The 23,798-nt window shown below is 36.0% G+C and overlaps 3 protein-coding genes and 1 pseudogene across 3 annotated transcripts; 3 read left to right on the top strand and 1 right to left on the bottom strand.

Moving 5' to 3' along the window:
• Positions 1-4,835: 4,835 nt before the first annotated feature.
• Positions 4,836-5,303, top strand: LOC130737162 (uncharacterized). Its single transcript, XM_057588926.1, has 2 exons — positions 4,836-4,861; positions 4,955-5,303. The coding sequence occupies exons 1-2, from the start codon at positions 4,836-4,838 to the stop codon at positions 5,301-5,303; spliced, it is 375 nt and encodes a 124-aa protein (XP_057444909.1).
• A 1,802-nt stretch (positions 5,304-7,105) lies between these two features.
• LOC130740404 (60S ribosomal protein L12) lies at positions 7,106-7,923 on the bottom strand. Its single transcript, XM_057593002.1, has one exon. The coding sequence runs from the start codon at positions 7,843-7,845 to the stop codon at positions 7,345-7,347; it is 501 nt and encodes a 166-aa protein (XP_057448985.1). The 5' UTR covers positions 7,846-7,923; the 3' UTR covers positions 7,106-7,344.
• Positions 7,924-9,688: 1,765 nt separating this feature from the next.
• LOC130740403 (vacuolar fusion protein MON1 homolog) lies at positions 9,689-13,243 on the top strand (annotated as a pseudogene).
• Positions 13,244-19,366: 6,123 nt separating this feature from the next.
• LOC130740402 (double-stranded RNA-binding protein 2) lies at positions 19,367-23,773 on the top strand. The gene is made up of 3 exons (XM_057593001.1): positions 19,367-19,850; positions 21,091-21,310; positions 22,776-23,773. The coding sequence occupies exons 1-3, from the start codon at positions 19,605-19,607 to the stop codon at positions 23,513-23,515; spliced, it is 1,206 nt and encodes a 401-aa protein (XP_057448984.1). The 5' UTR covers positions 19,367-19,604; the 3' UTR covers positions 23,516-23,773.
• Positions 23,774-23,798: the final 25 nt, after the last annotated feature.

Below are 23,798 nucleotides of genomic sequence, written 5' to 3'. Positions count from 1 at the left end.
CCCTGCTATTTTTGTGAGAGGTATGCTCAGGGGCGGATCCAGACTTTATATATCAGTGTAGCTAAACATAAAAGAAATTATAGACTAAAATGTATTGAAAATATTTTTTTTTCAAAAAAGAGAAATATTATAAATAAAACCATGAGAGAAAGTTTCTCATGGAAATAGAAGAGTTTACCGTCCAAGACGGACTAGGTTACAAGAAGGACTAGGCTTACAACGAAATATAACAAAAGAACCAAAGTGAAAAATAATTAATAACAAAATAACAAACCCAAATTCTCATGTTCTTCCCCTTTTCGGCGTGTATTAATAATTATTTTCATTTACCGTCGTTTTAAGCTCTAATTTGATGCATTACTATTTGTTCTTGTCATGTGAATATTCGATTGTCTCATCTTTTTGCAAGTTGTAAAAGTACAGTCTTGAACTTCTTTCTTCCTTTTTTTTGTTTTATATATTAGATAGCTCAAAATTGTTCTAATCTGTTAAATGATACAGTTTTGCAGCTTAGTTATAACAAGCTTACTGGGAGTATACCTGCTGAACTGGGAAAGTTAAGGAAGCTTAGCTTTCTCGCGCTGAAAAATAATCACTTAAGTGGAGCAATTCCTGCAAGTATTGGTAAATTGGAGACATTAGAACGATTGGATCTAAGCTTTAATAGCCTTTTTGGTCCAATTCCAGTGACATAGAATTTGAGTTTGTTATTTTGCAACACTACACTCCATGGTATATAAATTTTTTCTAAAAAAAAAAAAACTGGTGAAGCCACACTTAGCCTCAATGTAGATCCGCCCATGGGTATGCTGGTGAATAATGTGTAAGTACGTACATTTATAAGCAACATGTGGTTTTAGAGGCATGTCATGTCTCGTAGTGGTAATTAGAGTCGAATTCACCCAAATTGACAATTCATCGAAAAAAAGAACCATATAAGATGTTGGACTTGAAGTTGAACAATACACATGCATGCCGACCTATTATATGTGCTGAAATTTAACTTTGTTTTTATTTTTATTAGAGTAGTTGGGGCGTCAATGATCAAATTCTAGACCATTTAGGCAGCACAAAACCTTAAGGCACTTAAGATGGGGCATTTAACTTATATACTATTATATATATATTTATTTATTTATACAGTATGCGACTTCTTTATACTCTAATACACCAAAACTAATTTCTTCCGCTGATAAACCAATGATCAAACACCGTTAAAATCAAATTATAGGTTAATATAAAATCAATACTAGTAATTAGGATGAATGGTGATGGATGGGTAAACTAGTAAATATAATATTTTGATCCCAACTCATCCTTATATGATACAGTACTATTTGCATAATTGCATTCAGTGACGATTCCATCCAAGTTGTCCATTAAGACTTGGAAAGACTAAATGTGATTAAGAAATTTAAGAAGATCAAAAGTAATGTGAAAAAATTATGTAAACTGATCATGTGAGTATCATAACATCATTTATCTTCGGTTGAATTAAAAAATTGTCAAGAACCATGAGTTATAATTGAGAATTGAGATGTATGACGCAATATGTTAGGGGCTTGTAACATATTTAACCCCAACGGACTTTAGCATTTCAAATCATGAGAAAATTAATTTCACAATTGTCGAATATCCTGGTAATTTTAAAAAAAAATATGTTGTGTTTGTGATGAAAAATAATCATAGGGAAGAAAGAATGGGGAAGATGATGATGACGAGGTCGGTGAGAATTTGACATGTTATGGCCACCCCCTCTAATATTCAGTGCTCCTAATCTCTTACATAAATTATGATCTTGTCATAATTTGATAATAAATAAATATTAATGACTGAATTGCATTCATCATGAGAATTTAGATTTTCAAATATTAATGTGTGATGGATGTCATGGCTTAAGAGTGAACCACGTATTGAACAGAGTATGATAATGGACATTAAAAATTCCTTTAATTTTTTTGCTGGTGTAACTCGAGAATGACTGTTTCGAGTAAACAGCCATTTTGGTCCCTAATTGTGTTCACTTATGACGGACTGGTCCTCGTATTTTGTAAATGGTTGTTTTTCATCCTTGAATGTGTTGCCGTCAGTCAAGTTCGTCCTTGATTGAGTTTTCCGTTAGTCCCTCAGACGGAAAATGTCAAATGACTTATTTTTTTTCCAAGTAAGCATCCTATGTGGCACCTTCTCTTTTTCCCTTCCAAAAAACAGGTCAAACTCGTCCCTCATGGTACCAAAATCGCCCCTCACGCTTCCACTCTCTCTCCCTCCTCCTCCTCCTCCTCCTCCTCCTCCTCCTCCTCCTCCTTCTTCATATTTAAACCCCTCTTCATCTCTCTTCCTCTCTCCATCTGCTCAGAGAATTCTGAAAAATCAGTGTCAAAGATCGGTTTATTTTGTGCCTCTGCTATGTTTTAGAGTGAAATTTTCCAATTTCTTCATCTGGGTCGTTCTGTTTTTGTTATGGGCATGGCTAATTTCAGGAAACAAGGTCAGAGCTTTTTTTTAGGGAGTTGTTGCTCTGTGATAGTGGTGCGGATCGAGGAGCGATTTGGGTGATGGTGGTGCGATTGGAGGAGGGGAAGTGGTGGCAGTGGTGTTTGGGGTTTGGGTTTCGAAGGTCAATGGTGATTTGGGGGTTTGAAGGTCAGTGAAGAGGATTGGTGGAGAGGACGGCAGGCCTAAGGTGTATGGATGGTGGTGGTGTGACGGATCCGCGGAAGAGAATGGGGGGTGGATTTAAAGATCTGGGTTCTTCTTGATTTTTGAAGATCTGGGTTTGAAGATTTGGGTTCTGGTTTGAACATCTGGGTTCTTGTGGAAGGAGGAGACAGAATGGGGGTGGATTTTTTATATGGGTTTATTTATTTTAAGGAGGAGACAGAATGGAAGGAGGACTCTTATTGTTGCTGGAGAGGAACTTGTGAATAAAATTTCTGATGTATTAAGATCCTTGTTGTTGTTGTTGTTGGAGAGGAAGCTTTGAAATATTGCATTAAAAGGCGTAATGCATATAAATTAAAAAAAAAACGGGAAGATAGATTGTGGAGCTGAATGTTGTCCTGTGGTAACCATGTATATGAAATTGTTATTGATCCTGTTATGTGTGTAAGGTTAAGACTTAAGAGTGTATGTGTTAGGTTTTTAGTTAATGTGTGGGAGATGATTTTTTTTTATGGGTAACATGATGAAGAAGATGAAGATTGATAGTGATGATGAAGTCTGGAGAAAGAAGATATATAATATGATGATGAATTGATGATGATGAAGCTAGGGATGAAATTGACATTATTTTTTAGGAGGGAAAAAGAGAAGGTGCCACATAGGATGCTTACTTGGAAAAAAAATAAGTCATGTGGACTTTTCCGTCTGAGGGACCAACGGAAAACACAATCAAGGACTAACTTGACCGACGGCAACACATTCAAGGATGAAAAACGACATTTCCAAAGTATGAGGACCAGTCCGTCATAAGTGAACACAATCAGGGACCAAAATGGCTGTTTACTCTGACTGTTTCACTGGACGGTGGCTGCCTTCAATATTTTAATTTTTTTTGACACACTTTTCAAATTTAATATAAAAAGCTTAATTCTTGTTTTTTATAAAGAAAAAGCACAATTCTTCACGACCTTATGTTACATTGTCTTGGGCCTCTTGTTTTTTGCTATAATCGTGCTGGCTTTTTAATGGTTAAATGTTTTGGTCAACTTTTCAATGGGAAAAGTATTTATTAATTAGTTTTACACAGTCATCCAATTAAAGCATGCCACATATGAGAGATAATTACATTTGACTTTAATTTTAATTAAAAGAATAAGATATTTTCTGATTTGGCGGAATTCAATTGGATGTCTGTGTAAAACTATTTTACACTGTCAGTGCATATCCATTAAACTCTTTTTTTAAATTGTCATGATGATTTATTTAACCTTTTTTTGGTGAATAAAACTTATCCAAACATATTCATATTGCATATTGCACCTTCTAGCGCTTGGATTCTTAATCCTGTCATTTTCCAACCAACTCTTTAGGTTTTTGAATGGAAATATACATAGCCCAGAATTTCATTAATTTTAACATGAAGAACGACATGAACTAAAAAAATGCTAAATGACCAAAAAAAAGAAGCTCAAAATCAAAACTGAACCAGGAACATCTTCCATCCAAATGGGCATTCAATTGAATATTGAATATGCTAATTCACTAAGTGTTATTAGCAATCTTATTCTTACGAAGGAAGTTTTTTTTTTCCTTACAAATTCCGAAAGGAGAATGAACGCCTAAACATTCTGCATCAATTTTTTACAATCTCCAGCAATCTCTTTTCTTTATGTCAAGAATCTCCAACTATCTGACCAAATTAAAAAACTTCCATGGTAGAATAATTCCACCTTAAGTTTTTAATTATACACAGCATACCAATAAGGATGTTTATCAAGTTATCTCTGGCCCCAGCAATCTTGACACTACGTCCCAGTACAAATTCATCAGAAACCCGTAAGGAATCTTACGCTTTTTACACATATATTATTCTTAGTTAACTGTTTTTAACTAATGTAAAAATTCATCCGTCACACTTTAGTTTCCAATACAAGCAATAATTAAACTTAAGTGCCTCAATGTCTACTTAGAGGTATTTGTATTTTCTACCATACTTGTTGCGGCTAGAGCGATGCAAGAACTTCATATTTTCCGATTGCATTCAAAATAATAAGTGGATTAAATAGCTGAAATTCAATCACATAAGCACGCATGTACAAAAGACATACCAACTAAGAGGGTTGTTTATTATAAGAGATGAAAGTATTAAATCTTACAAGTTACAACCAAGCATGGTTGAGATTAAAGTGATTAAGAGGTCAAATTGTCTTTTTTTAAAAGCCAGCTGGCTATATAGTTTATCTTGACAATAGTTACATCGAATGGTCAAGATTTGATGCTATTATGGTAGCCCTTGGCTTGCTGAAGCTTTGGCTTTGAAAGATGGTATGAATTTAGCTTGGAACCGTGGTTATAGGAAGGTGATATGCGAGGTTGATTGCCGCGAGTTGACAAAGGCCATTGTAGACGTAGGAAATATGAGGAGGCATGCTCATGCTGAGGTTTTCTTGGAGATCAACGAGCTGATGGAGCGGAGTTGGTGCATCAGAGTGGCGTGGATTCATAGGGAAGCAAATTTCCCAGCCGACTGGCGAGCTGGGCAAGGAGCTGCCTCCGTGGATCAGGGACTTACGGAGCTTATTAATTCTAGACCGGAGTTGGATCTCCTCCTTTTGAAGGACCGCCTAGCGGTTCCTTAGTTTTCTTCCTTTTTGTCTTTTTTTTGTCAATTTCCGATGTACCAAAAAAAAAAGATTTGATGCTATTATCAAATAAACACGCCTCTCGTTTACCCAACATGTTCATGATACATATATGAGGACAAGTTATGAATGGAAGGTCATTGGTTTTATTTAGCTCATTTATTATTTAGTTCATTTTATCCGCCAAGTCATTTAAAGAATGATGCACACGAGAAATGGGGCACTAGGCACTATACTAGCTCGTGGACTTGGGACACAGCCCAATAGAAGCCTCACATCACAACAATAACCAGCAACACCATATTCTTGCTAAAATACTTACGACTAGCAGCATAACACGAAGCCCAATCATATCATATATACGCAAGAAAACCCAAATCACTCGAGGGAGATACAATATTAAGCCAACACTGAGTGATTTTAATGGAACAAAAAAGTGAACAAAAAGAAAATGCTGGTATTTTCGATTGAAACCTAATTCACCTCCACCTTCAGAGGGAGATACAAAGAGAATTGAGATAGAAAGAAAAGTAGGGGAAAAACGAGAAAGAAGAGAATAGAGGTGTGACTATATCAAAGTTCTCACCGCAAAGATACAGAGAGCAAAACTATTAAAACTGAAGCAGATTTCAATGGAGTGGAACGAGACAAACGTGAAGCGGCAGACACAATTAACGAAAGAATGGTGTAAAATCAAATTGCAATACATAAATTGAAAAATATTAAAACCTTACAGTCAGAATCCAAACTACAACAATTATCCATACAAAACATCTCCAGATCTTGTCGCAAAGAACATTGATCATTTTATCTAATCCAAATTAGTAAAGATCTAAAAAGAACAAACAAGAACTTAAACATACCACAAGTTACAAGTTAGCAAATAATCAACAACAATCACATAGAAGTAGATTTAATTATCCATCAACAAAATCTAGGTTAATTTCTCTCATTTCTCATGTATTTTGGAGGGTGAAGAGTAAATGGGATTTGTTCTAAACAACTTAAGCAATGATGTGATGACTTACTTTATCCCATAAAGTGAGTGAACTAAGTTTAGAGAAACCGGACCAGTTTATATGATATTTAGCAGTGCCTAACAAGTGTAGATTCAAAAGTTATTTCCAATGAAGACTTGTTAGAAAGAATAAGGAGCAGAGAAAAGGGGAATAAACAAATAAGTGAAATAGGACCTCTGATTTCCGGAGTAATCTGGACACAAGAGAACTTGGGGGAAGAGAGAATTTTAAAAGATCCCATTAATTCTAATTTTGCAAATTGACATTAAAATGAAGAGCCCTTTTCATTAGCATCTGAAAACTGAAAACATATAAGTTGTGTATAATGAGGTCACAAAAAAATTCAAAAATCGCATACAGTTTCAGCAGGGAAATAAACACCTTGTTCTAACCACATTAATCAACTTAGTGATTCATCCATCAAGATAATCTCAAATGCAACATTTTCAAAACCTCATGTAAACAACCAACCAGCAGTCATAATCAAGATTATAATTTCAGACAAAACTGAAAAAACATTTGAGAAACTGTGACAAGATTGCTACACAGAATGCTCTATGACCAACTGAATCTCTAACAAGCTGTCAGCTAAGGCATACAAATCCATATTATCCCCCAACATCCAATTGGGGTCAGCAATTACACACCACTAAAACAGTAGAATTAACAAGTAAATGAAACCCATTAACAAGAACTCATTTCCTCTCTCACAGTATTACTATTATCACAATACCCAACATGAATCATAAATATGCTAATCATCAATCAAGAATTCAAATATGCTCATCATGACTAAATTCGATTGCAAAATTATATCGAAACAACATAGTATCCTGTAAACAGAAATGAACTCTAAACCGATAATATCTTTAGAAATCATCTAAATCATCCAAAACAGAAAATTAAAAATTAACTTAACAAAATCTTAAACAGTTGATAAAATTTATATAGAAAATGGCACCAAATCCAACAGAACAAGGGGCTAAAGGAGAGGGAGAGAAACAAACACCTCCTCCTCATCACTCCAGAGGAACTTCAACATCACCATCAGTAACCTCCTGCTGCAAATCCTTAGGATCCTTGCCGTCAACAGTGCAGCCAACGGAGACGCAGGTCCCGAGAATCTCCTTAATGGTGCCGGAGAGATCCTTCGCCATCGACCTCGGCTTCATCACCCTTGCGATCTCGATAACATCATCAAGCGAGATGTTACCATTATGCTTGATGTTCTTCGTCTTCTTGCGGTCACGCTCGGGCTCCTTCAGCGCCTTGATGACTAGCGCGGCGGCGGAGGGGACGACGGAGACCTTAGCCTGACGATTCTGCACGGTGAGCTTGACGGTGACACGGAGACCCTTCCAGTCCTTGGCTGTCTCCTTGGCGATGTCTTCTCCGATCTTCTTTGGGGAGAGACCGAGGGGACCGATCTTCGGAGCGAGGGAACTGGCGGCGCCGACCTCTCCGCCGGTGACGCGGACGTAAACGTCGACGACCTGAGAGGGATCGAACTTCGGCGGCATTGTGGAACGATCGCGGAGAGATTAGGGTTTTGGAGGAGAATGAGTCGAAGGAGAGGCAGAGAACTTGCAGCGTTCAGTGAAGTGGTTATATATGTGTAAGGGATTAGGGTTCTTGCTAACACTCATGCTGAAATGTCTGTTTTGACCCAGCTTGGGCCATTTGCTTCAGCCCAGTGGAATCAAGCTGAGAAGTTTGGGCCCATTTTTTAGTGAGAAAAAATGAAGTGTTAAATTAAAAAATTATTAAAATTTGGGAGGGCTAACTTTATCTCAATAACTAGCTTACAACCAAGGTTGGACATTTATTGGTGGCGGCTCATATACGATTAGTCTCTACTAAAAAAATTTATGATAGATTTTGATATCATGTAGAATTTAGGAATCTAACTTTACTCAAAAGTTATCTCAATATATGATACTTTTGAACCTAAAAGATCAAATAGAATGGTACATGGACAAGGAGAAATCTCTTATAAATTCTAGGATCTCATTTTCATCTTCCAATATATGTAAGAGTTATATTTAGTTTATGAATTTGGTGTGAGACTCACTTTAAAGGATAAAGTAAGTTATCACAATTGTTAATCATCATTTCATACTTTTAGAACTCAATAAAGCAAACAAATTATGGATTTTGATGACTTATTTTACTCTCTCTTGCTCTAGAGGACTAATTTCTAATTAATGTATGACTTTTCAGCAACAATATTTTGAGCGGATATGACTAAGTTGGTACTGATACATGCTAGCTCGATTTCTTTTATATGACAACCAAATTTGTATGCATTTATATAGGTGTTGGTTTTACTCTTAGTCCGAATATAGCATGACACGTGAGTAACGAAATGAAAATTTGATGAAAGTTACAACATATTTAGCTAATTTCACATTGTCTTGAAATGGAATTTTGCCTCAAAATCTCGAGTTCTCCCCCTTCACTATACATAGCCAAGCTGGATATATTAGCTAAAATCGAGAAAAAACGACTATTGTTTGCAAGTAGATGTGGAAAAAACGATTTTCTACTATTAGGGAAGTTGAGTTGGTACACGTATACAAATGGATGTGTAGTGATTTTTATTTTTTTAGTGTTAGAAGTTGTAATAAGGAAAGTTCAACATAGCCTTATTCCCTAAAAGGTTGTGTTAACCATACAATATGACACCACATTTGAGATACTTATTAGTCCATTTCCTTGTTTAGGGACTAATGAGCAATTGAGTGAACATCCGAATTTTCATCAATTTCTTTAAGTTTTAGTCTTGTGATTGTGCTCCTCAAGCAGTTTCACGCGTTAGCTTGGGCCCTGATCCACGTAGACCAAGGGCAAAAACCCATTGTTTATGTCATCTGATACCAAATTGCCTATTTACTCTACTTTACGTTTCGTTTAGTTTTAGAGAGTTATGTGAGAGAATTAGTGTAAAGAGAGTTTCACCTCATTCTTTTTATTCTCATCAAACAACTTTATAAAACTGATATACTCTCATATCTTGTTTTCTACACATCTTTTAAGGCCCTATTTGGGAAAGCTTATTTGATAGCATAAGCGTTTGTGAGAGAGCTTATGCATAAAACTTATGACCTTACATAAGTTGTTTTGAACTAATTTTCATAAGCCAGATATCTTATGAAAAAAAGTTTTTGCTAACATACAACTTATTTTTAATTTATTCTAATATTTTTTAAAAAATAGCTTATAAAATAAGCGCTTATATAATAAGAACTTAAGCACTTATGGTCGCTTGTGATCATAAGCACTTAATTAAGCTGTTTTTCCAAACGGGTTATCAAAGTACATGATGGAGCTTATAAAATTAGTTGTTTTGGTGAGAAGAGTTTGTTTAATTGACATGCAGCATTACAAACCCAGAAGGCAGAGAAGCTTTGGCCCAAAGGCCCACCGGAAGGACAAGTTTTAGCCCGGCCCGTGATTCACAGCGCGCGGGCTTGGCCGGGGCTCAACGCACCTACCGGTCAGCCTCCGCCAGTTGCTGCGACTGGCAGGTAGCCAGGCAGCGCAATTTCAAAACCTTCAACCCCACACTCACACTCTCTCTCTCGACAATCATCACTTCACTTCACTATGTCATCGTCGCAACCCAACTCCGACGCACCGCCGTCTCCTCCGTCACCACCGACAGAGGACGAGGCCACTGCTTCAATTGAACCCGGTTCAAGTTCTGCGTGGGTTCGAACCGGTTCGGAGCTCGAAATTGACGATGACGCTCCCTCCAGCCCTAGCAGCAGCGGTTACGCCGGCGAACAAGGCAGCACAAGTGCCACCAGTGGATCAGGAATCGAGATCGAACACGAACAGCAACAAGAAATCGAGGAGGAGGACCACCACCACCTGAATCGCCAAATCGACAATATCTCAATCTCTGATTCCCACACTTCCTGGATTCCCGGTAAACGAAATCTCGATGAGGTAGGTATTGCGTTGATTGATTTCACCTCTGTTACTATGAATATCTATATGCTGGTTTTGATTGATGAATCAAGTGCAGGATGATGCTTCGTTATCATGGAGGAAAAGGAAGAAGCATTTCTTCATTCTTAGTCATTCTGGCAAACCTATATACTCTAGGTTTGTGGTTTTGCTTTCTACATTACATTCCTCACTTTTCACGTGGCATTTTCCATAATTGGCATCCTTAAATGTTAAACAATTCTTGTTTTCTGCATCATTTTGTGGCTTTCCAGGTATGGAGATGAACACAAGCTTGCAGGGTTTTCGGCAACTTTGCAAGCAATCATTTCATTTGTGGAGAATGGGTATGATTATGATTGCTCTTTCTGTTTTTTCGTCGATTGGTTAACTATCACTGGTATACACATGTATGGAAATGATTTTTCACTGTGTGATTGCTCTGTGTTATTTTGTTTCTAGGGGTGACTCTGTCAAGTTGGTGAGAGCAGGGAAGCATCAGGTATTGGTCATAAGCTTCTGCTTCTCAATGTTTTTGTGTTTGAATGCATTGTTTCATTATAGTTTAAAATTATGGTGTAGGTGGTTTTTCTAGTGAAAGGACCAATTTACTTGGTCTGCATTAGCTGCACGGAAGAACCGTATGAGTCATTACTGGGACAGTTGGAGCTAATTTATGGTCAGGTATAATTGAGTTGGGCTGTAAAAATTTCTGGATTCATTTGCTTGCTCAATGTACCTGCTTCTGTGCTTGTGAAGTTACTATTGCTTCATCTAGACATTCAAATGGACAGATTATGTTGTGATGGTTTTATACTTGTGTGGTAATTCCATGTTGCTCACTCTTTGCAGATGCTTGTTATACTGACAAAATCAGTAAACAGATGTTTTGAGAAGAACCCAAAGTTCGACATGACGCCCTTGCTTGGTGGAACAGATGTTGTCTTCTCTTCTCTAATCCACTCTTTCGGCTGGTTTGTTGCTCTGCTCTCAAGATGCTCAGTTTCCCGACATTCTATTATTTTGGTAGTAAATTCTGTTATTTGTCTGGTCGTTTCAGGAACCCAGCTACCTTTCTTCATGCCTATACTTGTCTTCCTCTTGCATATGCAACAAGGCAAGCTGCTGGGGCTATCTTGCAAGACATTGCTGATTCAGGTGTTTTGTTTGCTATACTGATGTGCAGGAACAAGGTTCGACTCTACTTAATTTTGTTTATTTATATAATGATATAGAATGATTCATTAAAGGTTGAATGCAGGTAATCAGTCTTGTTGGTGCTCAGAAAGCTTCCCTTCATCCAGATGATCTACTTCTACTGGCCAACTTTGTTATGTCCTCAGAATCCTTCAGGCAAGTAGAATTGTCAAGATTTTGTTTTTCAGATAGAACTTGCAGAGGGTTTGATTTGTTGGTATAATTTACAATTCATTTTTTAGGAACTTATCTAATTGTTTATTTTAGTAAATGGAATCAATAACCATTATAGTGTTTTCTTGTAGAGATAACTATGGGGCACATTAGGACTTATAAAAACCTGATGTAAATAAGTTCCAATTTAGGAGCGTTAACAGCTCAAGTGGTTAATAGTGTTCAGAGAATAGTTAGTGTTAGTATGGGAAGAGAGAAACAAGAATACAAAGAATATTGATATAATATATTGAGTGTAATCTTACAACAGAATTAATACTTACCCATATTTATAGTAATGGATATTCTAACATTACATGTTATGTACATATTGATTAAATGTCCCACTGGAGTTGCTAATATTCCTAAATTAGAACTTTTTTAAGCTTGGGGTTTCTGTGTCCTCAGAAATCTTATATCTATTGAATAGTAATTTAAGTTTACATGTTGAGTTCTGCATAAATTTTCCACAACTAAGGTCTTGATTGGTGTTATAAAATGGCCCATTTTTTGGATGGGTGGTGACAATCTCTTGGTGGTTTACAACTTCATTCTGAATTTTCTCTGACGTTATGTTAATATTCAGTCGTGCTCATTTCCTATATTGAACATTCAAAGAGCAAAACGGGTTAAATCGTTGAAGTAGTAAATTGTTTTCTGTGGATTTCTCTTCTCTGCCTTTGAACATTCTCTGTGCTCATTCTTACTCTATTTCTTGGGCTATAATTATGCAGGACGTCAGAATCATTTTCTCCAGTTTGCTTGCCAAGATATAATCCTTCAGCATTTTTGTATGCTTATATCCATTATTTTGATGTGAGTCAGATTTTAATGCATATAGCATTTGCACATTTTTTTTCTTGTTCGGACATGAGTGACAGAGCTTTTGTATATATCTGTGGCAGGCTGACACATATTTGATGTTGCTAACCACTAGTTCAGATGCATTTTATCATCTTAAGGATTGCAGGTAAATGGTGATTTATATTTCAATCATACTATTGTTGTCTGCTTTGCAAATATGTTTCCAGCATGGTTCAGAAATTTGTATGCCAATTTGCAGGATTCGTGTTGAAATGGTCCTCTTGAAATCAAACGTCCTTAGTGAAGTTCAGAGATCCTTGCTAGATGGGGGAATGCATGTTGAGGATCTCCCAGCAGCACCTAATTCTGGATCATCTCATTTGGGCCAGCACACACTTCCATCAGAATCTCCTCAAAGATTTAACGAACCTAATCATGCGATTTGTGGTCCTGCTGGGTTGTGGCATTTCATATACCGTAGTATATATCTGGATCAATATGTCTCTTCAGAGTTCCCATCATCAATTAATACTCTTGGACAGCAGAAAAGGTATTGTTAGATGTTATTGCACCTTTGTTCACTTTTTATGCCTTTTGGTGCCATGGTCTATTTTTATTTAGAAAACAGTTCTTTATGCATTTTCTATGTTTTAGTTTAATTGGTCTTAATTGTTGCAGACTATATAGAGCCTACCAGAAACTTTTTGCATCCATGCACGATAAAGGAATCCGGCCGCACAAAACTCAATTTAGAAGAGATGAAAACTACGGTAATAAATATTGTGCTTCATACCTCATATTGAGTTTCGGTTTCTGTCTGAAATGGATGTCTGCACTGAATGTTATCATCATTTTGCCCTGTTTGTCATTTTGGTGGAAATATTATTTGTGTGTATGGAAATTGCATAATTTATTTCGCATCGGGTTTGGTGAAACCCACATTCAGGTGGAAGTTTTTCTTAGTTTTAGCCTGATTCTGTGTTGCCAAAATGCATTTGAACCTAGGAAGCACGGACACTTCAAAACAGAGGCGTGTCCGCGTGTCCGACACGCGGACGACACGGACACGCCACCGACACGTGACCGACACGTGTCGGACACGTCTGGGGCGTGTCTGAATAAAAAAATATTATTTCTTGGCTCGGACACGGCGTGGACACGGCTTGTATATTGAGCCGACACACCTTTGTGGCTGGACACACATAAGGGACACTTGTACTATTTTTTTTTTATTTTCTGACTTAAAAAAATTTAAAAATAAAACAACCTTATCTAATTAAACATCAAACAAACGTAATTAAAACAAAATCTGTGGCTCATAACGCACAAACATGACGCTGTGAATGCTTTCTTACCTTGCTTTTCTTGGTTCATTGTTTTTCCTGTTTGTAACAGGGTTTGCACCCTTTAAGTGCCATTCATTTATTCAATCCCATTTTACTGCACATCATTGTACTTCAGAATTCTAAGATCAACATGATTCGGTATCAATAGTGTTAATTACAATGATTCAATCACAAATATACAGATATACAATCCTAAATTAGTTTCTTAAGGTTTCTCCTAATCGATTATATTATATATACATATACACTACCATAAATATGTAAGACTTTCTGAAACTTTTGATTATCATGCAGTCAAACTAGTGGTTGAATGATGTTTTAGTTGTAATTCTCCTAATCTTTGGTAAAATGTAGCCTGATATTGATAAATAGTACAATTTTCAAGCTTCTTTTGCTTTTATTAAGCTGCATTGTTACTAACTTAATTATGTATGTTATTGTATTGAATTGATCAACATATTATAGTACAATGTTCTCTTAATTTTGTGAACATATTATCATGTTTTTTTTAATATATATATATATATATATATATATATATATATATGTGCCGTGTCCCCGTATCCTATTTTTTGGAGTTTTGCCGTGTCGGCGTTCCCGCCCGTGTCCGTGTCCCGTGTCCGAGTCCGTGCTTTGAACACACATTTATCATGATTTTACAAATTGTCCTCATTTATAATATTGAACTTTTACATCCTATTGGTAATTTTAGTTAACATTACACAAACAAACTAACTCGTACAAATATACTTTTATTGATATTCTCTAATATAAAATTCAATTTTCCAAAATTCAATTCATCCAAACATCCGCTGTTATTATATCCAAATTATAAAATATTTGTAATATTCAAATCAGCAATTGAACATCGATTGAACTCATAAGATCTTCTCCCCTTTGGCAGTTCTTCTATGTTGGGTGACACAGGATTTTGAGCTTTATGCTGCCTTTGATCCCCTTGCAGACAAGGTACAATTAAAGTTTTTGCTTATGTCCAAACTATCTTGATTATCTTATCTTCTATATTAAACCTTGAGATATGCCATCTCTCCTTATGTTATCTTTTAGTGGCTAGGTGTAGATTCATAATTAACTTCCAATGAAGACCTGTTAGAAAAAAATAAGTAGAAGTTTGAAATCTAGCATTGTGTATCTTTTGCATGTTTCAAATTACATAAATGCAGTTCTTGGGTAAAAATTATTAGAGTTAGTGTAGCTGTTTAAAAACCAAGGCTTTTTGGTCCATTTGTTTGGGGGAAAACTAAAAAAGAGCAAAGGAATTTGAAACATACAAAAGATCTATTAAAAGTCGCAATCAATGGTCAAGTTTTACAAATTGCATTTACTTTTGTGCCAATCTTGTTGGATTAAATCTCAAATGTTTGTGTTGTGCACATTGAGTACATGCAGGCCCTGGCAATAAAGACTTGCAACCATGTCTGTCAATGGATAAAAGATGTGGAAAATGAAATATTTTTGCTAGGAGCTAGCCCCTTTTCATGGTGATTTTCTTTGCAAATAGTCAAATAGTGTAAACATGTACAATAATTTTTTATTTAATAAAATTCATATAGAATTTTTAGTCTTGTATTCAATAACTGGCATTGAATATCTGAAATACTGTGATGCCAACAAGAAGTGTAAGCCATTGTGGATCATTAAGGCAAAAAGAAAGAAAAAATCTCTAATCTTTTTGAAGAAGTTGAACTGTCCCTGCTCCCATTTATTCTAATTTCGCAAGTTGATCCTAAAGTGAAGAGCAATTAATTTAGATGCCTTTCTTTCACCTCTCAAATGCTTATAATGAAAATTTACGAGAAAAAAAGGACATTGTACACTTGGCATTCTATTTTTTTTCGCTTAAGTAGTGAAGCCAAAGCCTTAGTCAAACGACATTAATAAATTTAGTTTGTTTTTGAATTTTTGTCAAACTCACATGTTTGTGTAGGCATTGAGAAAAAGTGGAATTTTTTTTTTGTTAATGGGACAAATTTGATGCTTTGGTAAAGTGTATATGGTGAAGTGTACTAACCACTTTCAAAGCTTAACCAAACACACTCAACATTCACAACGTGGCAAAGTCTAAGTTTCATATTAACAGCCAAGCTGCAGTGATTTATCCAAATTCCAATCTTAGGCAAACTTTTGATTCATAAGCATTTGAGAAATTATGACAAGCTAGTGGGCTATGATTATCTGAACCTTGTAATCTTTCAATTCCACATTTTGTACTCACTTCCAATTGGGCTTAGCCTAAAAAGAATCACTTTTCCAACCAATGATTTTATTTACCCCCACAACGAGACCTCTCAATTTTTCTTTTTGTCAACTCCCCACCCTCTTAATTTAATTTCTTAAACTACACCAGTACCACCTATTGTTATTATACTTAAATTTTAAATGACACGTCACTTAAAATTTTAATGTGTAAGAACATGTAATGACTTTTGACATGCATGGTGCTCCACGGAATGGCATGTGTACCAAAATAGTGTTGCTCCATTAATGCATGGATGCCAATTATGAATAGGTGTGTTCAATTTAGTTGGGTGGGGGGAAAATAATAAATAGAAACAAGCTTTTTCCTCCCCAAGCACTTTCATCATTCATTTACGTTGGCCATTTTCATTGTGGATAATTCGGTGGCTCCAATTTGTCAAATACTCTATTCAGCAATTTCGGATATTAGAAAAGTTATGTTCCCCACTTAACTCCACCATGATAATGAAGCATAGTGCTTTTAATATAAAAACACAACATGCTCCTCTTCTAACTTGTGTTGGCCAAAATAACTATCCTGTCACAGTTTCACCCCATGTTTTTATAATCTGTCATTTACATTATGTCTCATTTACATTAAATTTTATCATGTAAAAAAAAACATACTCATATTGCAAATTAACAGATATTTTTCATTCCACAATCAAATCAAAGACTATTCTATATCCAAACATATACTAATACAAATGGATTTTCTTCCTAGAAGGGCACACGATGTAGTGTGGAAAGCACCACACATTCATACAAAAGAAAATAAAACACACTATAATCATATCACTAATTCAGATCACGTGACCTGTTATTGGGTCCTTCACCTTCGGTGGCTCATGCATTATTTACGCCATTATTAAAAAGTAAGTGCCTCCTTTACTGTTTTACAATCATGACCAAACTGTTTGGAAGCCACTACCTATTTTAGTATTTGCATTAACATGCTCATGTCTTCAAAGTTCAAACATTATCAGCTACTTTTTTTACATCAAACTAAAAAGGAACCTTATACACTTTCAATTTAAAGTGAATAAGTTTCATATTAATTTTCTAAAATGTGAATAATGTTTGATTTTATAGAAGGAAAATTACATTCTCCTAATAGTCTACATATTTTATACTATAGTGGTTGACTTAAATAAATTTTCTGAAGAAAATATCAAATTAAATTCTAAAGTCTAAACTAATTTCTCATATCTATTTTATCAACGTACAGATAGTATTCCAATTTCTTTTTTTTCATAAGAATGAGGCATTATTTCCGCAAACACGGTTGAGTTGTGATTGATGTATAATTGTGTTCATATTTCATGTTTAATGCGGCGTCACAAACTTTTAATTGGAGTGCATTAGGAAAAGAAGGTCAAGTAATAAATAAATATTACAAGTGGTCCAAAGTATTGAATACGCACTTAAAAAAAAGTATTGAATACGCAATTTTTTAGGTGTGTTTCACTGATTTGCCAAGACTATGGTGCTCAATTCTAATGGTTGCCACTTTGCATGGGAGCACATCTTTTGGCTCAATTTTAAGAGATATTGGTGCAATTTCTCCTAAGAAATATATAAAATTGAGTAAAAGCGAGCTATAAATTTTCAATGAATAATAGTAAGAGATAAAAAATTGACATATAAATAGCAATTCACGTTAAGTAAAATAAAATATACATCCAAATATAATCTTCAAATGTGAGGATAAGATAAACATACCATACTAGTCAGGATTTTAGTGCCTACAATTCAGTTGAATTACGCGTTTCATTAATTGTCTCTCTCAATCAAACAACTCGTTATCATGCATCTCATTAAAACTACAAGTTGTAACGCACTGAGATTAAGGGGGGAAAAAAGGATTCCACTAATAAAATTATGGGTTAAAATTATTACAGAATCCAACACAACAAGATCACATTCACATCCATGCAGCCCAAGACCAAGGATAGACTTGACTCCCAGCATTTAGAAAAAGAAATTAAAATGAGTTTTTCAGTACAACAACAACATGAACCCTTTTTTTATATAATTGAAACACTATTTTCTTACATATTTATATTTAATTGTGAAACGTTGAAAATTTAAGATTTTTTCCTCTCATATTTGTCTGATTTCTAGGATTTTATTTTATAATTTATAATTTAATGAGTTTTTTCAAATTTCATTTTTTTAAATAAAAGTGAGTCACCTCGCCAATCCCCAGTTTGTAGTAGATTGAATAGTATTATAATTTTTGAAACTCACGTAAAAAGTGAACTAGCTCGACTCAACTCACTTTTCTTCTAATTTGAGGTGAACCACCTTAAGTGAGTCGAACTGACTCACATTAGCACTGACCTTAATTAGTTACTTTTCGATAAGAACCATCACATTATCAATACATTTTTAATTTTTTTAAAGCAAAATTTTAAATTTAAATTTTTAAATTCAAATTTATTTTTATTTTTATTTTTAATTCATTTTGGCATTGTTATCTAATGTGCTTTTCAAAAAAAGGTGTTTGTTGTGGTACATTACTTCAGGTCAAGGCATGATACCCCAAAAAAGTTGGCATAGTAATAACGATTCAATATGTTAATAGTGTCAATTAGATAGGTGTTAAGTCTCTCCCTTAATCGAAATAATGTCGTTCAAACTCAAAGCTAGGGATGAGACTCACTAGAACCTCTGCAAGGTCGTGATGGACGTTAGCAAAGGTCGTCGGGTGACAGTTGAGTTGCTCAGTAAACAAAAGTACTATTAAACTAGAATTATAATATTAAGAATTATAATTTCAATTACCACATGTCATTAATTTACTGAATCACCTAATGTGGGTATCACACTCCAAAAAAAGTGCGGGTACCACATAATTTACCTTAAAAAAAGTCTAATATTATAATGTGAATTTAACTATATTCGTAATATAATTAAACTAACTGAATAGTTCAAGTGATACATGTTGTTTGATTCTCCTTAAGTAATATTTTGAGTTTAAGTCTTATGCATGAGAAAAATCACCAGGAGAGCACCCCACCAAAATGTCTGTGATGTTTTCCGCTCAAACAAAATTGTCTCTCGTGAAGAATATGTCATACACCAAAAACTAAAAAAATGATTAAATCATAACTAATTTAATTAAATCTGAAAATTTTAAACTCAAGTACACCAGTACTTCTAGTTTCAACCCCAATCACTATTCCTAGAAAAGATAAAAGATTTCATTTTCAATATCCCATAATGAATTTAATATTTACCCCAAATAAAAAATATTGCCCTTCTTACTTTTTTCTCATACACTTCCATTCTTCTCCTTTTTCTCTCCTCTTTCTTCTTCCTCTTCTTCTGCTGCTGCAACCTGCAAAACCTTCTTCGTTCCCGCGGCTCAAAACCCCAAAAGCCTCAACCACCGTAGCCTCGCCGGAGAACCCGACCCGGATCGGATCTGGGTGTGTAGAGCATTCTCCGCTGGCCCCACTTTCTTGAGAGAGAAAGTGTGGTTGGGTCTGATAGAGAGAGTGAAAATGTACAAGAACCAGCTTCAGGAGCTGGCGCAACGGAGCTGCTTCAACCTCCCTTCCTACACGTGCCTCCGGGAAGGTCCCGATCACGCGCCGCGCTTCAAGGCCACCGTTAACTTCAACGGCGAGACCTTCGAGACCCCTCACTACTGCTCCACGCTTCGCCAGGCGGAGCACTCCGCCGCTGAGGTGGCTCTCAATTCACTCTCCCACCGTGGCCCCTCTCACTCCCTCGCCGCCAAGATCCTCGTAAGTTCCCTCTCCCTCTGTCGGTGCTGCTTCCACTTCCTTGTTTGTTTTTTTGTTATGACCCTATTGCCCTTTGCCATTTTCTTCTATTATTTGGTTTAGTATTTGTGAAATTTGTAAGCTTGATGAGTTAATGTGCAATGCGAGTTTATGTTAAACAACCGATTATCACAAAAGTTTAAGCTATCGGGTAATGACTAAATGAATGATTTTATATTATATTCTAACCGCCCCCTCATGCGAGAGCTATTTGGGCTTGAAGCGTGGACAATGAACATGCCCACCTACCATGTGATTTTTAATTCAACTTTTATTATTAGAAGAATTGGGGGCGGCAGAGATCAAACTCTGGACCGCTTGGTCATAGAGGCTCTGATACTATGTCAAACTTAAGCTTACATTTTTTTTTCTATTGGTTTAATCTGGGTGATGGTGGATTTGATTGTCATGGAATAGAGTTTTGTTGTGAATGGTAAAATTGGTAACAAGTGAATTTTTTACTATATATGATTCATTGTGTACTGTGTACATGTTGTCTTGAAAATAATACATTGCATGTGAGGGTTGAAGTAGAAGTAGAATCATGACCTTTGTTACCTATCTATCATTGATGTTTCCAATGGAAGGATGTGATTTTGAGTTTAAGTTTATTGGTGGAATTCTTGCTGTTGATTTTAAGTAATCATTCCTGAGTCATGCTAGACTTTTTTTATAAACAAGGGCATAAGATTTTTACTTTTTTAGAGAGGGATTGAACTTTGCACTTCTCAATTGTGTATAACTTGAGAAAAAGTGTTTTTCCTTTGTATGTTTCTACTGCACGTGATTTTGGCCTGGTTCAGCACCTTCTTGTTATGTCAACTTGGCTGTGTGAAAGAGAAGAAACGAGAAAGGTTGTAAACATAATTTGTTTGATTCACCAAATATCCAAGAACTTTATCTATTTGAAACATTAAAAAAAAAAAACTTTGATCTTCCCCTTGTCTTGTGGAGTGGAATATGTATGATTCCCAGCATGTGGTACAGGGTTCCATGTTTTTCTTAAATTTCTGCATGTTACCTCCCATCTTGCCTCAAAAATATATTTTATGCACATTCTAGGAGCATTTTCTTCAAAATATCTTCTTTCTTTGCCTTTGATGTCATTGCTGAGAGGTTTATCTATTCACATTGCATGGGATGTCTTAATTTATCATTGTTAATTGTCCTGTTCATGTACTAATCATATACAAAATTTTAGGATGAGACGGGGGTCTACAAGAACCTCTTACAGGAAATTGCGCAAAGGGTAGGGGCTCCATTGCCACAATACACAACATTCAGGTCAGGCCTAGGACACCTACCTGTTTTCACTGGGACTGTAGAATTAGCTGGCATTACATTTACTGGTGAACCTGCCAAGAGTAAGAAACAAGCAGAGAAAAATGCAGCTATGGCAGCATGGTCGACTCTTAAGCAGTGTAAGTGGCTAGCTAGCTTTTGTCTGAATAATTTCTTCAATAAAAATATATGGAACTTAACATAAAATCCCCCCGGAATGTAGCATCATAATTTACCATAATGTGGAACAATGACAATACCCTGCTTAGTTCTGTTTCCCTAACTATTGTCATTCCTGAGAGACAAGCAAGTGAACCCGGCTGAAATGTTAACCTAATGGCACTGTTGGGGCATTGCTGTAACCGTCTATGCTAAACGTTCTCGTGTATTTTCACAACTTAGCTGTAGTAAAGGCCAAAATCTTCTTGAACACATCATTAACAAACCTCCCCAATGCCTTGTACTTGTTTATTTTGGTCCCAACTCCCAAGTGAAATTCCTTTAAAAGAATAAGGTGGGTTTGGGTTGGTGTCTGCCGATGAAAATACATGCATTTTTATGAATCATCCCATTCGTAGATTCTCAAAAGACACGCATCAAAAGCATATTACATGCGAAATGGTTTTCCTTATCTTTACTGGACTCTAAATTACTTCCTTCATCTTCTTTTTATCTGAGTATTAAGCGGAATGGTTAAGTAGGAACTAGGAACAAGTCATGTGGCTGTTGCGGCTATGTGGAATGGAACAGCCTCTGGCTGCTTTATGTTCTCTGTTGCATCTTTTGTTTCATGCAGATTCCAGTTGAGATTGCTGCCTTTTACAAATGAAATTTTTAATAGCCATGGGATGATGGGAATGGAATTCCTATTCTCTCCACCTTTTTACCATCACCTCTCTTTTTTCCTCCAGTGAGTCTTTTGTGATTCTAGAGCCTTTTTTTTCATCAGAAGGATTTTAGGGGTAGAAATCCGTTCATCCATTAAAAAATATTCATTTTCTGGCCAAGCCCCTTTTGTTTTTCTGGCAGCACCAGCCTCTGATCTCATTTCTCTTTGCTCTGTCGCCTTGGTTATGCATCACTATTTCCTCTTTCTTCATTGCTCTAGCCCTTCTCTGTTTCTTTCCCTTTTTTAAAAAAAAAAAAAGATATTTGCTTTATATTTGATTATACTGTTGATTTTGTAGTAAAGGTACTTGCTCTCTTGTTTTCATACTTGTTACTTATTTGATTAGCACCCAAACTTGTTAGACAGTTTTTATGTTACTTGTGTAGTTTTGGCAAGATCCCATGCACTGTTGTTTCTCTGCTTCAAATTTTCTGTTTGATTATTGACTTATTAATTATGCCTTAAATTGGTGACTGTGTGTTTACTCTATGATTGATAATGAATGTCTTTATTATTGGGTTTTTTTATATTTTTATTTTTGAGCATTTATTTGTGCAGTATTTATCTTGTATTCTTTGATAATATTTTGTTCATCCCTGATCCCACTGCATTTTTTGTCTTGGCCCTTCCTTTCGGTTTCTGATATTTATAACTTTGGTTTTAAGATCTATGTAAATGTTTACATATGAATTGACAATAATTTTCTTTATTGGCAGTGGCAAAAGAAACTTCAAGCTCTTCAACTGAACCAGAGAACAATGATGAATTAGAACAGATCACCATAGCACGGGCCTTGTTGAACTTCCGTCTGAAGGAAAAGATGACAATGTCAAATCCTAATGCTCCAATTCCATTTCCGAAAAAGTTTCAGTTTCAAAATCCCAGGCCAACTAGTCCTCAACCTCTGCCTGCTGCAACATCAAAGATACTTCCCCTATTTTCCCAAAAGACAGCACCTCGAAGCAGGCATCTAGTAACCGCAGCAGCCAGCAGTGGCAATTCAGCAACACAACGATACTATTCTACACCAGAAAGCAGAGGGCCTTGTCGGCCGAATTTCCCAGCAGTAGGAGCAGCACCTTATGTTCCCATTCGACAAATGCGATCACCTTGCCAAGGGATCGCCCCTCCAGTGACTATAAGGACTGCTGTACCTGTATTCTCCCCACCACCGGCCACAGTGTCCCATCATCAAGTAATGCAGGCTTCTTCTATACGAGTTGCTCCTCCGGTCAATATTCGGCAAGCAGTTCCAGTATACGCTGCTCCCCCAGCTCGGATAGATGAACCTGCTCCAATCCGCAAAGATAAAACTGATGTTAAGGCTGAGAGCATGAAGATTGAAGAACCACCAACTGTAAATGCCCCTAGCCAGGAAGATAAAACTGACACTAAGATGCAGAACATTCCTCCAGAATCTGAGACAATGCAGAGCTTGTTGCAGCTGAGAATTTGATGTTCATTGGTGTCACTTTTTTGTGATGAACTAGAGATTACATCTCATCTCAGCTTATTATGAGTGCTGTAATATCATCCCTTCCTTTGTTGAAATTCGACAGATTAGCATTATCAGTCGAATATCTGAAATTCATGAGCAGGTTATTAGCACATAATCTGCTCATGTTTTTATTTTTAAGTATGTTGGTGATATGGTAGTAATAGTATATCTGTTGAGCGAGCGAGCTTGATTTATTGCTCCTCCATTTTGAGATTATTGCATTTCTTTGCTTCCTATTCCT

This window comes from Lotus japonicus, chromosome 2 (assembly GCF_012489685.1).
Source record: "Lotus japonicus ecotype B-129 chromosome 2, LjGifu_v1.2".
Taxonomy (NCBI): domain Eukaryota; kingdom Viridiplantae; phylum Streptophyta; class Magnoliopsida; order Fabales; family Fabaceae; genus Lotus; species Lotus japonicus.
Note: the sequence above shows the minus strand (reverse complement) of the source record. Positions and strands in the feature narration are given on the sequence as shown.